Below are 13934 nucleotides of genomic sequence, written 5' to 3' on the forward strand. Positions count from 1 at the left end.
CTGGCCCTCTCCCAGCCCCCTCCCTCTCTCGGTCCCCTCCAGTGCCCCATCTCCTGGCAGAGCACCAGCTTCCTCCAGCTTCTCTTCTCGTCCCCTTTCAGATGCTCCTTCACCTCTTCTCCGATGCCAACTACAACCTGTTGGGCTTCAACGCCTCCTTCTCCTTCTCGCTGTGCCCCGGCGGCTGTTCGGGCCGGGGCCGGTGTGAGTCCTCGGGCCTGTGCAGCTGTGACCCCGGCTGGGGCGGCCCTGCCTGTGCCCGCCAGGACTGCTCCACCTATTGCCGCGAGCACGGCATCTGTGCCTCGGTGAGGACGCCCTGGCCGGCCCTTGAGCCCCGCCTTGTGCCCCCGGGCCCCAGCTGCCCGTGACCTGACCCCACTCTTCCCGCAGGAGGCAGGCCCCTGCCGCTGTGAGCCGGGCTTCCTGGGCCGGGCCTGCGACCTGCGACTGTGGGAGAACCAGGGCGCCGGCTGGTGGCACAACGTCAGCGCCGAGGATGCTGCCTTCCCAGCCCGCGTGGGGGCCGCTGGCGCCTTCCTCTCGCCGCCGGGGCTGCTCGCTGTCTTTGGAGGTGCGGGCACAGTCTGAGGAGCTGCGGGTGAGGTGAGGGCAGATATGCGCAGGCTTGTGCCCAACCTGGCCTCCTGCCCCTCTCCCCACTCCCAGGGCAGGACCTGAACTCGGCGCTGGGTGACCTCGTTCTGTACAACTTCTCCGCCAACGCCTGGGAACGGTGGGACCTCAGCCCGGGCCCGGTGAGGACCCCCAATGGGCATGCCCACCCCTGCCTGTGCCCATCCAAGCTCCTCTGTCTGATGGTGGACTCCCTTGTTCGTGCCCTTTGCTAGCCTCTGCCCAGCCTGGTCTCTTTCTCTTTCCCCTGCCTCCTCCTCCCTGTTGCTCCCTGTGGGTCCCATCTCTGAGGCTGGACCTTGTCTCCCCACCAGGCCGCCCGTCATTCCCATGTGGCCGTGGCCTGGGCTGGCTCCCTGGTGCTCATGGGGGGGGAGCTGGCTGACGGCTCTCTGACCAGTGACCTGTGGGCCTTCACTCCGCGGGCTGGGGGCCACTGGGAGCTGCTGGCCCCACCCTCCTCAGGCCCCCCGGGCCTGGCCGGACACGCAGCAGCCCTAGTGGACGACTCCTGGCTGTACGTCTTTGGGGGCCGCACGCAGCATGACCTCTTCTCCTCGGGCCTCTTCCGCTTCCGCCTAGAGGGCCCTGGGGGGGGCCGGGGCCACTGGGAGGAGGTGCGGCCAGCAGGAGGCCGGCCCCCCGCTGCCACCGGGCATTCCATGATCTTCCACCCGCCCTCCCGGGCTCTGCTTGTCTATGGGGGCCACAGGCCTTCCACAGCCCGGTGAGTAGCCCCGGGCAGTGCCCCCTCTTCCATCCTCTCAGGCCCCCAGGGGTCCATCACCCTTGCTTGTCCCAACTGTCTTCACCTTCTAGGTTCTCTGTCCGAGTGAACTCTACTGAGCTCTTCCACGTGGACCTGCGGGTGTGGACCACCCTGCGTGGCCGAGACGGTCAGCGGGGGCCCCGGGAGCGAGCCTTCCACACGGCCAGCGTCCTTGGCAACTACATGGTGGTTTATGGTGAGAGCGTCCCCCACCTCTCCAGCATTTTGGCTTGTAGTTGGCCTGGGTGCTCCCCCAGTGACTGTCTCCCCGATTTCTCAAGCCCTTCTTGCCTAATCCTCTCCAGGTGTGAGACAGCCCCTGACTCCCCCTCCCCCATCCTCTCCAGGGGAAGGTGTGCCTTCCCCTTCTCCCATATGCGTCTGACTGTTCCCCTCTCCAGGTGTGCCTCATCTCTCCTCTCCTTTGGTTTTCAGGAGGCAACGTGCACACTCACTACCAGGAGGAGAAGTGTTACGAGGACGGCATCTTCTTCTACCATCTTGGCTGCCACCAGTGGGTGTCGGGAGCTGAGCTGGCTCCTCCAGGGACCCCCGAAGGTAGGTGATGCTTCTCAGGCCCCTCAGGAAGCCCCAGGCTGACCCCACCCTACCAGCTCTGTCCTGACCCTGTACCGAGGACACAGGCCTGAGGGCTCCCTGGAAGCAATGACTGGGGCCCAGCCTTGGAGGATGAGGAGGGGGTAGCTCCTGACCTCACTGTCCTCCCTTGTCCCCCCAGGCCGGGCAGCTCCTCCTGGAGGTCGGTACTCCCATGTGGCAGCTGTGCTGGGGGGCAGTGTCCTGCTGGTGGCTGGCGGGTATAGTGGGCGGCCCCGAGGGGACCTGATGGCCTACAAGGTGCCCCCCTTCGTGTTCCAGGCTCCAGCCCCAGATGTGAGCTCCCATGGGGGATGGAGGAGGGGTATGGCTGTGGGGGCATAGAAATAGAATATTAGACATGGAGGGGCACCTTGACTGGGTCTGAGCCGGAGCCCATGGAGGCCCTGGGCTGCTTGGGCCCCAGGGTGCTGAGGGTCATGTCAGGGTTACAGAGATGTTGGGTGGGGGCTGTGGCTAAGCCATGGGACAGTGAGGTAGGGGTTAAGGCAGGTCCTGGGGGGATGTGGGGATCCCGGGAGGAGCCTGGGTGAGGTGCAGGCCCAAAGCTTAGCCCTGCACTTCCTCCTGTACTGTCCTGCCCCCATCAGTACCACCTGGATTACTGCTCCATGTACACGGAACACAGTGTCTGTGTCAGAGACCCCGAGTGCAGCTGGTGCCAAGGAGCCTGCCAGGCTGCCCCACCCCCTGGGAGCCCCCCTGGAGCTGTGAGTGACCCCAATGCCCTTTTTCTGTGTTCCTGCATCCTCTTGTTTCCTGCGTGCCCACAGCCTCACTCTGATGCCAGCCCCAACACGCCCTCCTTTCCCTCCCTTCAGTGCCCAGCAGCTGGCTGCCTAGGCCTGGCCCGCCTTCTGGGTGACTGCCAGGCCTGCCTGGCATTCAGTGGTATTGTCCCCCCACCACGTGGGCCCGGGGCCCTGGGCTGGTGCGTCCACAACGAGAGCTGCCTCCCCCGGCCTGGTGAGTGATGAGCGTGGCTGCCCCACAGCCTTGGGGAGCCCTGGTCGGGATGGGGGAGTGGTCTTGGCTTCCCTCCCCTGGTGTCAGCCAACAAGTCCTGTGTTTGTCAGACCACGGCATCCTCTGGGGTGTGGGAATGGAGTGAGAGGATGCAGGGCCAGGGGATCAAGGGGAAGAGGGCAGGGGGCGGGTGTGCGGCTGACCGTCCTCCCTTGGCTTCTGTTGTCCCCTCAGAGCAGGCTCGATGCCGAGGGGAGCAGATTTCTGGCACCGTGGGCTGGTGGGGGGCAGCCCCTGTCTTTGTCACAACTCTTGATGCCTGTGTCACCCAGAGTTTCCTGCCTGGCTTACACCTGCTCACCTTCCAGCAGCCCCCCAACGCCTCCCAGCCTGACAAGGTCAGGGTCCCCAGCAGTGATGGGGGGATGGCCCAGGCCCACCTCGGGCACGTCCAAGGCCCCTTCCTCCTTGTACCTGTGAGAGAAGATCCCTAAGGGCTCTGCTGGCTCTGAGAGTAGACAACTGAGGGCGCTCACCACTGTCCCCTCTCCCCCATCCCCGGCAGGTGTCAATTGTCCGTAGCACAACCATCACTCTGTCACAGACGTCCAGCACAGAGACAGACGTGTCCCTCGTCTACCGGGGCTTCATCCACCCACTGTTGCCTGGGGGTCCTGGAGGCTCAGGGGCTGACGATGTCATTGTGTGGGCCCGGGCCCAGAGGTTGAGGGTCCTGGCACGGATGTCCCGGGGACCTGATAGCCAGCACATGGTGAGGGTGGTGGACAGCCTGGAGTGGGGAAGGGGTCTGAGATGATCCACCAGAGCAGGGGCATATCTGCAGCTTTGGTTGGGGACCGTGGGAGGGGATGAGTGGGTGCCATTTGAGGGAGTTGAGGCAGGTGGCTTCGGAAGTATCTGTTTGAGGAAGTAAGGGGATGGGCCTGAGGGAAGGGGCTCATGGATGAGATGGGGGCTCTGAAAGGAAATAGCCCCAACATGAAAGGAGATGGCAGGAACCAACTGAATCCTAGGCTGCTCTTCCCTCTTGGGGAGCCCCAGATCCCAGGGCCAGTGGCAAGAGAACTTGTAGCTGGCCCCCAGCTGCTCCCAGTGCTTGGGCCCAGGTCCTTGACAGGAGGGAGCCCCATTTCCTCCTCAGCCCTCGGAGGTGAGATAAGCCGACTCTGGCTCAGGATGGGCCCCTCGGGCTAGCCTGGCCCAGCATACTGGGAGTGGGTAAGGAGCTCGCCCACAGACATTCATCGCGGAGCCTTGGCCTGCCTGTGTGGCCTTCCCACTACTGACCGAGCTCCTGAGGCAGCCAGGCATAAGGGGGCGAGCGGGGTCGGTCGTGGGGAGAGGGCCCAAAGGCATGGAGGGGTCGTGGGGACCACACCTCGGCTCTGAAGATGGGGGCCCTGTGGGGTGGGGTGGGGAGAGATTTGGGGATCTGTGGGCTATGGCAGGGGCCAAGTTGGGGGTAGGTGTGGAGAAGCAGGAAGGGTTGGAGTCTGTGGGAGGGGAGGTGTGGACATCTCTGAGGGGCTGGACAACTGTTGGGGGGAGCCTGGGGGACGAGGTGGCTTACGGCAGCTTTCTCATCCTCCAATCTACTCCAGGAGGAAGTGGGGCGCTGGGTAGCCCAGCAGGATAAGGAGATACGGAGGCTCCAGCGCCCGGGCTCGGCCCGCCTCTTCCCCCTCCCCGGCCGTGGCCACAAGTACGCCGTGGAGATTCAGGGTCAGCTGAATAGCTCTGCAGGGTCTGGAAACAGCGAGCTCACCCTGCTGTGGGACCGGACCGGCGTGCCCGGGGGCAGCGTGAGTGCTCAGGCTCCACCCCCCCCAGCCCCGCAGCCCAGGCCTGACCCCTAGGCCAGCCTGCTGACCTCTGACCATCCCCTCCCCAGGAGATCTCCTTCTTCTTCCTGGAGCCTTTCCGTTCCTCAGCTTGCACCTCCTATACTTCCTGCCTGGGCTGCCTGGCGGACCAGGGCTGTGGCTGGTGCCCCCTCAGCACCTCCTGCCTCCTTCGCCAAGATGGCGTGCGCTGCAGCGGGGGCGGGGCCCTGCTAGTGCTGGCCCCGGCCCTCTGTCCACTCTGCGAGGAACACCGTGACTGCCACGCCTGTGCTCAGGTTCTGACGGGCCCTGTGGGGCTGGGAGGCAGGGCCCACGGTAGACCCGGAGTGCAGGAGGCCTGGGGGGGGCACAGCTGCAGATCCGTAGGTGGGAGAGCTTGCTGACGGGGTCTTCCCAGCCCTGGCAGGCTGTGCCAGGTGGCCTTGGAGTTATCAGAACTCTGTAAGAGAAGATGAGGGGGGATGGAGGGCAGAGGGTCCTCAGACATCAGGGAGTGGTGTTCTAGGCAGAAGTGCTAGAGGGGAGTGTGTGTGTGGGAGAGGGAGCCTGGCAGGGCTGCAGGCCAGAGCTCTTGACCTGCCCCTTCCCACCCTCAGGACCCTTTCTGTGAGTGGCAGCAGAGCCTGAGCCGGAAGGGAGACGCCACGTGTAGCCGCCGGGGCCGGGCCAGCTCAGCTGTGAGGAGCCCCTCTCGCTGCCCCCCACTCTGTAACCAGTGAGTCCCGGTCCCAGGGGGGCGGGGAGGGAGGCCCCTGACACACCCAGGCTCTGAGCCTGGCTCTCTCTGGCAGGCGCCGCTCCTGTGAGACGTGCCTGGCCAACTCCAGCCAGTGTGCCTGGTGCCAGTCCACGCAGACCTGCTTCCTCTTCGCCGCCTACCTGGCCCGCTATCCACATGGGGGCTGCAGGGGCTGGGATGACAGGTGGGCAGGATCAGAGCAGAGGAGGAGGGCAGCTGTATGACCCTGGGCGGTCTCTTCTGTGGGCCTCAGTTTTCTCAGCTGTAATATGGGGATAGTAAGAGCACCTGCTTCCCAGGGTTGTTACTTGGCTACAAAGCTGAGATGCTGTGTCCGTGCTGGTGCTGGTGGGACAGGGGCATGGGGACAGTTGGAGGCCTGGGCGGCCGGGTCTTCTGTGCTGACAGACGCCCCCTCCCTGGCTCAGTGTCCACTCAGAGCCACGATGTATGAGCTGTGCGCGTTTCCTCTCCTGCCATGATTGCCTGCAGAGCCATGAGTGTGGCTGGTGTGGGAATGAGGACAACCCGACCCTGGGCAGGTGAGGGCGGGGCCAGGGCAGAGGACTGAGGGGCGTGGGGGGGGGGGAGCAGGAGCCTTTGTGCCCAGGTTCATGGCTGCCATTTTGTTTCTCTGTCCCTCGCACCCCTTTTGTCTTCCACCCCCCTGACCCCCCCTTCTCTCTCTCCTCTCTTTCCTCCCTCCCTCTGTCTCTTCCCCTCCCCTTTCTTCTCTCTGTCTCTTGTCTCTGTCTGTCTCTCTGTCTGTCTCTCTGTCTCTTGTCTCTCTCTCTGTCTCTGGTCTCTCTCTGTCTCTCTGTCTCTGTCTCTCTCTCATCCTGTTATTTCCTCTCTTACTCATTGTCTCCCCATCTTTTATCCTTCTCCTTTCTTGCCCCATTTCTTCCTCTCCTGCTTTTTTCTCTCCCTTTCCTCTGCCCTTCTCTGGTCTTAATTCCTAGGTGCCTCCCAGGAGACTTCTCAGGACCAATGGGAGGCAGCTCCTGCTCCCTGGGAGCTGGGGAGGGGCTGCCTCCAGGGCTTCCTGCCCGCTGGTCATATGCCCAGTGCCCAGATGTGGATGAGTGCCGCCTGGGCTTGGCACGGTGCCACCCCCTGGCATCCTGCCTGAACACACCAATCAGCTACGAATGTCATTGTGGGCACGGTTACCATGGTGATGGGGTCACCCACTGCAATCAGACGTGAGAAAGGGTTGAGGTTGCCATGGTGGGAGAGGAAATGGTACCTGGAAGTCAGGGATTGCTCCTTTTGTTGGGGCTGCCCATGGAGATTTGGGTCTCTAGAGAGATGCCAGTGGAAACAAGGTCACCAGTTGGAATGGGGTTAACGTGGAGTCCTGGGTCATCAGCGGGAAGGATGTAACAGTGGAGATGGGTCCCTGGTGTCATGGGGCTTGCCATGAAGATGGGAGGATTAGCCACTAGGCACATGAAGGTGGGCATCAGGGGCCTGGGCTGTGCCTGCTTGTCTGACCCCTCTTCTCTTTCCCATCAATCTCCAGGTGCCTGGAGGACTGTGGCCATGGCACATGCAGCGGCCCCCCTGACTTCACCTGTGTGTGTGACCTGGGCTGGACCTCAGATCCGCCTCTGCCCACGCCTGCCCCTGGGCCTCCTGCCCCTCTCTGCTCCCGAGACTGTGGCTGTAACTTCCATAGTTACTGTTCTACCCAGGGGCCGGGCATCTGTGATGAGTGTCAGGGTAAGGGGGTCCCCCCAAAGGCCAGGGAGCATCACAGTCATGGGGGAAAGGCTGCCGGCCTGGGCATTAGGAGCCCCAGGCCTTCTCTGGGCCTCACAACTGCCAAGAAAAAGACCAGGGGGCAGGATGTAGGTGATGAACAGAACAGATTCTGGCTAATAAACCCTGGAATGAGCCCCAGCCTGGGGGCAAGATGAACTTAGTCCTGTCTGGGAGGGTCCTCAGAACAGGGAATGTCAGGGCCGGGAGGGGCCTTAGGACAGAGGATGTGAGGGCCGGGAGGGGCCTTAGAACAGGGAATGTCAGAGAGCTAGGAGGGGCCTTAGAACAGAGGATGTCAGAGAGCTAGGAGGGGCCTTAGAACAGGGAATGTCAGGGCTGGGAGGAGCCTTAGAAGAGGGAATGTCAGGGCTGGGAGGGGCCTTAGAACAGGGAATGTCAGGGCTGGGAGGAGCCTTAGGAGAGGGAATGTCAGGGCGGGGGGGGGCCTTAGAACAAGGGATGTCAGGGGTGGGGGGGGCCTTAGAACAGGGAATGTCAGGGCTGGGGGGGGCCTTAGAACAGGGGATGTCTGAGCTGGGAAAGCCTTAGAACAGGGAATGTCAGGGCTGGGAAGGCCTTAGAACAGGGAATATTAGGGATGGGAGGTACCTTAGAACAGGGAATATCAGGGCTGGGAGGTATCTTAGAAGAGGGAATGTCAGGGCTGGGAGGGCCTTAGAATAGGGAATGTCAGGGCTGGGAGGTACCTTAGAACAGGAGATGTCAGAATTAAGTCCTTGACAGTCTTATTTTCTAGTCTGTCTATTACTCTTTCCTTGTGAGCACCCTTAGGTTGTTATCCCAAGACCCAGCATATTTGGTTTGGTAGGGTGCATGCTTGATTTGAAGCCAGAGGGCCTGGGGTTGGCTTCAGCTCCTGCTCCTGGCCTTCTTGTGTGCTGCCTGCCTTGGTCCTCAGTTTCCTCATCTGTAAAATGGAGAGGATAGGCCCAAATACTCTCGGGGCTCCTCCCCTTTACCCTAGTCCACTTTGTCCTACCTAGTGAGTCACAGCAGTGCTAATTAGTGACGAGGGGCCCCTGCAGGCGGGCAGTGAGATCTAAGTCTCAGTGGGGATTCAGCAGGTCCAGCAGAGTCCTTTATGTTATAAATCCATTGCCAGCACCTGCCATTCACGGGTCCCCCTCCTGCTTGTGCCCGGCTCTCTGCAGACTGGACCTGGGGTGAGCGGTGTGAGCGGTGTAGGCCAGGCAGCTTTGGCAATGCCACGGGGCCTGGTGGCTGTCAGCCCTGTCAGTGCAATGGGCATGGGGATCCCCAGCAGGGCCATTGTGACGGCCATACTGGGCTGTGCTTCTGCCAAGATCACACTGAGGGTGCCCACTGTGAGCTCTGTGCAGCTGGCTACTACGGGGACCCTCGGTGAGCGTGTAGGGGGCAGGGGAGGTGGAGAATGGTCTCTGGGCGGTGGTGGGGCCAGGGGGGACCCCAGATAAGAGTGTGAGTCACCAAGGAGGAGCTGGGACATGGGCTGGAGAGGAGGGAGCTAAAGGAACCTGAGATTCAGGTCGTCCTTGTGGGGTCAGTGAGGACAGGGAGCACCAGGGACTGGGGCGGGGAGTGAGCCATTGGAGCTAAGGGCCCTGGAAAAGGGGGGATCACACAAAGAATCCACCATGGGCTGGTGGGACCTCTAATTCCTTATTGTCCTACCCCACAGGGCTGGGGGCTCTTGTTTCCGGGAGTGTGGGGGCAGAGCCCTCCTCACCAATGTGTCGTCTGTGGCACTGGGGTCTCGCCGAGCAGGGGGACCTCCCCAAGTAGGCAGTCAAGCTGGGCCTGGGCTGGCATACTGCGTGTGGGTGGTGTCAGCCTCTGAAAACTTGGAACCCTGCCCTCCTGGGGTTCCCTGCCCCCCACTGACCCTCACCTTCTCCCCAGACAGCAGCACCCCTTGCACGGTGAGCATTTGGAGAGAGCATTGGTGGGTAGGGGGTGTCTAAGTGGAACACATCTTCTCTGCTTCGTGAGACCCTGGCCCCTCTTGATTAGAACTCAGACCTGGCTCTTCTCCACAAGTCAGACTTTACCTCCTGGGGTGCTGAACAAGCAGAGAACCACCCCCTCAGAAAAGAGCTAGCCAGGGTCTGGTCTGGAGCTGATTGAGGAGGGCCCTGGCCTCCCCACACTGGGCCTAATGGGGCAGGACTGTGCCTGCAGCCTCCCAAGGGATGGAAATTCTGAGCATGTGCATTCAGAGGCCCCCTGGCATGGAGGGGACCATCCTGGTGGGAATGGGGCTGCTCTTCTGCCCTATACCTGAGCCCCCAGACCCCCAGACAAAGCCCTCCTGTTCCCTGAGGCCTGACTCTGACCGCCCTCCCCTCCTCCACAGCTGAGCTATGTCCTGGCCTTTGATGGTTTCCCACGATTCCTGGACACAGGCATTGTGCAGTCTGACCGGAGCCTCATTGCAGCTTTTTGTGGCCAGCGGCGGGACAGGCCCCTCACTGTGCAGGCACTCTCAGGTACAGGGGACCCAGGCTTTCTTGTCTGGAGGGAGAGCCAGCTCTGAAGAAGGAGGCTTGGGGGTCTGGTCCCAGCCCAGGGTCTACTCTTACCAGGCCAACAAGGGGGGGCCCTGGGCTGGCTCAGTTTCCCCCTGTGTTCCCATCCCCCCCAGAATGAGGGGAGCCCCTGGGCTGGCTCAGCTGTCCCTTGTGCTCCTGCCCCCCAAGAATGAGGGGAGCCCCTGGACTGACTCAACCACTCCTGTGCTCCTGCTCCCCCAGGGCTGCTGGTCCTACACTGGGAGGCAAACGGCTCATCCTCATGGGGTTTCAATGCATCTGTGGGCTCTGGCCGCTGTGAGATGGGGCTGGGGGGCCCTGGAAACTGCCCAGCCCCCCAGGAGTGTGTCCCAGAAGAAGCAGGAGGTGGGGCTAGCCGCTGCCGCTGCCCCTCGGGCTGGGCTGGCCCTGCCTGCACCCTGGCTTTGTGTCCTGGAAACTGCTCTGCCCACATTGGAGGGGGCATCTGCAACCAGGTGTGAATGGGTGGTGGGCTGGGGGTGAGGGTGGGGAGGGGGTGCTTGTTCAGGGGAGGCTGCCTGTCTTTGACCCCCGATTTCCTCCCCCATCTTCTCCCCAGAGCCTAGGATTGTGCGTCTGCTTTGAGGGTTTTGGGGGGGCAGACTGTGCCACACATCTGGACGGGGGACAACTGGTCTGGGAGACACTGCTGGACAGCCGGCTCTCTGCTGTGAGTGCTACCCTGGGGCCCAGCCCTGACTACTCTGGGAGGGAACCCGGGGCCTGGCCAGGCCCTGCACCCCCTTTGCTGCCCAGTGGGTCCCAGGGCCTAGTTTGCCTGCTCCTTCCCTCCTTCAGCTCCCAGCCCAGACACCTGCAGGATCTCTAAGGGAAGCTCCTTATTCCTCATAGTCTGTGAGTGTAGACCCTGTCGTCCTGGGTCACCACCTCCCTTCTGCCCAGAACTGATGTGAGGGTGCTCAGAGATTTTTGAATCTACTGAGGATGAAGGGGGCAGGAGGGAGAGAGAGACAGGAGGGGTGAGAGACAGACTGGCATGTGGGTGTGGGAGGAAAGAGAGAGAGAGACAGAGAAAGAGAGACAGAGAAAGAGAGAGAGACAGAGACAGAAAGACGGAGAAAGAGAAAGAGACAGAGAGACAGAGACAGAAAGAGAGAGAGACAGAGACAGAAAGAAAAAGAGACAGAGAAAGAGAGAGACAGAGAGGGAGCAGGCAGCCCTCACCCCCTGTCTGTACTCTGGGGGCTGTTTCTGGAGCTCTGCGGAGTGAGGGTGTAAAGTTGGGCTTGAGCAGCTTTCCAGAGCACTGCTGCTGTGAACAGTTTTCAGGGTTCTGATTCCATGGTGTCGCAAACTCTCTTCAGATCCCATTAACATTACAGAGGGAGTTGAGGGGCTGCTTGGTCTCCCCCTCAAACCCGACCCCAGCCTGGTTACTGGTCGAGGGGGGTGGATCTTTAGGTCAGACATGTTTCCCCAACCCCACGCATGCACGCCCCCCTACAAACACACGCACACATGTGCACACATGCACTCCATACACCACACACACAATACACACACATACACATGTGCACATATGCATACACACTCATACACCACATGTACACACATATGTACCACTCACACACAGACCACACACATGGGCACACAAACACATATATACACATACATACATGCTCACACACACACACACACACACACACTCCTTCACCAAGTTCAAGCCTGAGTCCTCTGTCTCTTCTTGCAGGACACGGCGAGTCGCTTCCTGCACCGTCTGGGCCACACCATGGTCGAGGGTCCTGACTCTACCCTGTGGATGTTCGGGGGTCTGGGCCTGCCTCAGGGGCTCTTAGGAAACCTGTACAGGTGAGGGTGGCCTCTAGGGGTGCTGGGTGCCTCCCTGCCCAGTTGAGGGCTCATAGTGCCTGGGCCTCTCCACAGGTACTCAGTGGGGGAACGACGCTGGACCCAGATGTTGGCCGGCTCTGAGGATGGGGGGCCCGGGCCCGCGCCCCGCTTGTTCCATGCAGCTGCCTATGTTCCCGCCGGCCGTGGTGCCATGTATTTGCTGGGGGGCCTCACGGCGGCGGGGGTTGCCCGGGACTTCTGGGTTCTCAACCTCACCACGTTGCAGTGGCGCCAGGAGAAGGTGAGTGCCCCCTGAGCCCCTGGTCCCTTCTGGCCCGTGCCCTCTGCTCCATGGCGGGTCACTGCCCCTGCCCCGCTCCTGACTGCAGTGCTCTCCTCCTTGAGGTTCTCTTTGTTCCCTGACCTCAGACCCCGCAGACCCTGCTGCTGCCTGCAGTGGCTGGCCACACGCTGACCTCCCGGAGAGGCTTGTCCCTGCTGCTTGTTGGGGGATATTCACCTGAAAACGGTTTCAACCAACAACTCCTGGAGTACCAGCTGACGACGGGCACGTGGCTGGCTGGGCCCTCGAGTGGGACGCCACCCACTGGTGAGGATGAGGATCCTGGGGCGGGTCCCCTGCAGCCCCCCAGGCTCTCACTGCCCATCTCTGTGGCTCCTCCTTCCCCCAGGCCTTTATGGTCACTCGGCGGTCTACCATGAGGCCACAGACTCACTGTATGTGTTTGGTGGTTTCCGCTTTCACGTCGAGCTGGCTGCCCCGTCCCCGGAGCTCTACTCCCTGCACTGCCCCGACCGCACCTGGAGCCTGCTGGCGCCTTCCCAGGGGGCAAAGGTCAGGGTCACTAGGCCCCCCCTGGGAGGCAGAGGATGTGTGGAAACACTCCTACAGAAAGTGGAGGGTCAGGATGAGGGAGCTGAGGTGGGTCAGCCTGTGGGAGGGATCTCCCCGTTGGAGTCTCCCAGGAAGGTAGGAGCTGAGTTAGTCCCCATGCTGCTTCAGGCCAGCCAGGTGAGCTCAGAGGGCCAAGATCTTCCTATGGGTCCCAGGCATTGAGGAGGGCTTCTGGTAAGGGGAGGCTTGATGGGGCGGGGGCCCAGATGGGAGCCTGTTTGGGGAGATCTGGGGGGAGGGTGAGAGTCATGGGTCGGGGCTGGCTTCAGCCAGGCTTCCTAAAGGGAAGGGTTTTGAGGAAAGAGGGTTTACCAGGGAATGAAAGGAGACAATCCCTGGGGGCTTCCTGAAGTCTTGTGTGAGGGGAAGGGCCTGGATTCCAGGGGCCCCTTCTGGTTGTGACTCTGCTCCCTCACCTCAGCCCAGGCCCCGGCTGTTCCACGCAGCAGCCCTGCTTGGGGACACCATGGTGGTCCTGGGGGGCCGCTCGGAGCCGGACGAATTCAGCAGCGATGTCCTGTTGTACCAGGTCAACTGTAACTCCTGGCTGCTGCCTAACCTGACCCGTGAGTGGCAGACCGCGGTGAGGAAGGGTAGAGGGACACCAGGGCCCGTCAGCCTTCCATCCTCCCCAGGCTCTGGGAATTCTACATCCTTCTAGGAGGGTTTGGAGCCAGTACAGGGACCTTTGCATTTTACAGATGAGGAAACTGAGCCCCAGATAGAAGTCCACAGCTAGGGAAGATTGCCTGAAGTGACAAGAGTCCAGGCCCAGGGGTTAGCACTGCCCCATTCTGTCTGGTCACTGGACAGCACTTCCCCAGGCTGTCTACCTGCTTAGGACTTGTCAGTCAGCACTCTGTCCTCAGACAGCTCTGTCTTTGTGGGGCCAGAAAATGTTCCCAGCAACCCCCAGTCCAGGGATCCTTGACTTTGGCCTCAGGTTGTACTGCCCCTTTCCGTAAAGTCACCCTGTGTCAGGCATGTCCCGGCTGAGGCCAGCCCTGCCCAGGGCCCTTGATGACTAAGCCTCCGGCCCAGGACCCATCTGTGTCTACTGACCCCTATCCGCATCTGCTGACCCCCTGTCACTCTGTCTGTGTCTGCTGGCCCCTGTCTGTGTCTGCTGACCCACTGTCACTCTGTGTCTGCTGACCCCTGTTACTCTGCTGACCCCTATCTGTGGCTGCTGATCCCCTGTCACTCTGCTGACCCCTATCTGTGGCTGCTGATCCCCTGTCACTCTGTCTGTGTCTGCTGACCCCTGTCTGTGACTGCTGACCCCCTGTCACTC

The 13934-nt window shown here is 61.7% G+C and overlaps 1 protein-coding gene across 1 annotated transcript in view; it reads left to right on the forward strand.

Annotated features, from left to right (window-relative positions):
- MEGF8 (multiple EGF like domains 8) overlaps positions 1 to 13934 on the forward strand; it is a 32709-nt gene that overhangs the window by 3909 nt on the left and 14866 nt on the right. The window contains exons 5-32 of the mRNA XM_069088964.1: positions 102 to 308; positions 394 to 574; positions 670 to 758; positions 951 to 1363; positions 1456 to 1601; positions 1841 to 1963; positions 2145 to 2299; positions 2614 to 2733; positions 2845 to 2989; positions 3224 to 3387; positions 3555 to 3761; positions 4612 to 4812; positions 4902 to 5129; positions 5451 to 5569; positions 5646 to 5777; positions 6022 to 6135; positions 6556 to 6798; positions 7119 to 7318; positions 8533 to 8743; positions 9042 to 9282; positions 9717 to 9849; positions 10114 to 10367; positions 10472 to 10582; positions 11624 to 11742; positions 11818 to 12025; positions 12154 to 12334; positions 12417 to 12580; positions 13062 to 13206. Coding sequence (XP_068945065.1) covers positions 102 to 308; positions 394 to 574; positions 670 to 758; positions 951 to 1363; positions 1456 to 1601; positions 1841 to 1963; positions 2145 to 2299; positions 2614 to 2733; positions 2845 to 2989; positions 3224 to 3387; positions 3555 to 3761; positions 4612 to 4812; positions 4902 to 5129; positions 5451 to 5569; positions 5646 to 5777; positions 6022 to 6135; positions 6556 to 6798; positions 7119 to 7318; positions 8533 to 8743; positions 9042 to 9282; positions 9717 to 9849; positions 10114 to 10367; positions 10472 to 10582; positions 11624 to 11742; positions 11818 to 12025; positions 12154 to 12334; positions 12417 to 12580; positions 13062 to 13206 — 4954 coding nt within the window. The remainder of the gene's footprint in view (positions 1 to 101; positions 309 to 393; positions 575 to 669; positions 759 to 950; positions 1364 to 1455; positions 1602 to 1840; positions 1964 to 2144; positions 2300 to 2613; positions 2734 to 2844; positions 2990 to 3223; positions 3388 to 3554; positions 3762 to 4611; positions 4813 to 4901; positions 5130 to 5450; positions 5570 to 5645; positions 5778 to 6021; positions 6136 to 6555; positions 6799 to 7118; positions 7319 to 8532; positions 8744 to 9041; positions 9283 to 9716; positions 9850 to 10113; positions 10368 to 10471; positions 10583 to 11623; positions 11743 to 11817; positions 12026 to 12153; positions 12335 to 12416; positions 12581 to 13061; positions 13207 to 13934) is intronic.

The sequence above is a fragment of the Petaurus breviceps genome, unplaced genomic scaffold (assembly GCF_028583685.1).
Source record: "Petaurus breviceps papuanus isolate PSGF00001 unplaced genomic scaffold, PetGlider_PUasm1.0 185, whole genome shotgun sequence".
Taxonomy (NCBI): Eukaryota; Metazoa; Chordata; class Mammalia; order Diprotodontia; family Petauridae; genus Petaurus; species Petaurus breviceps.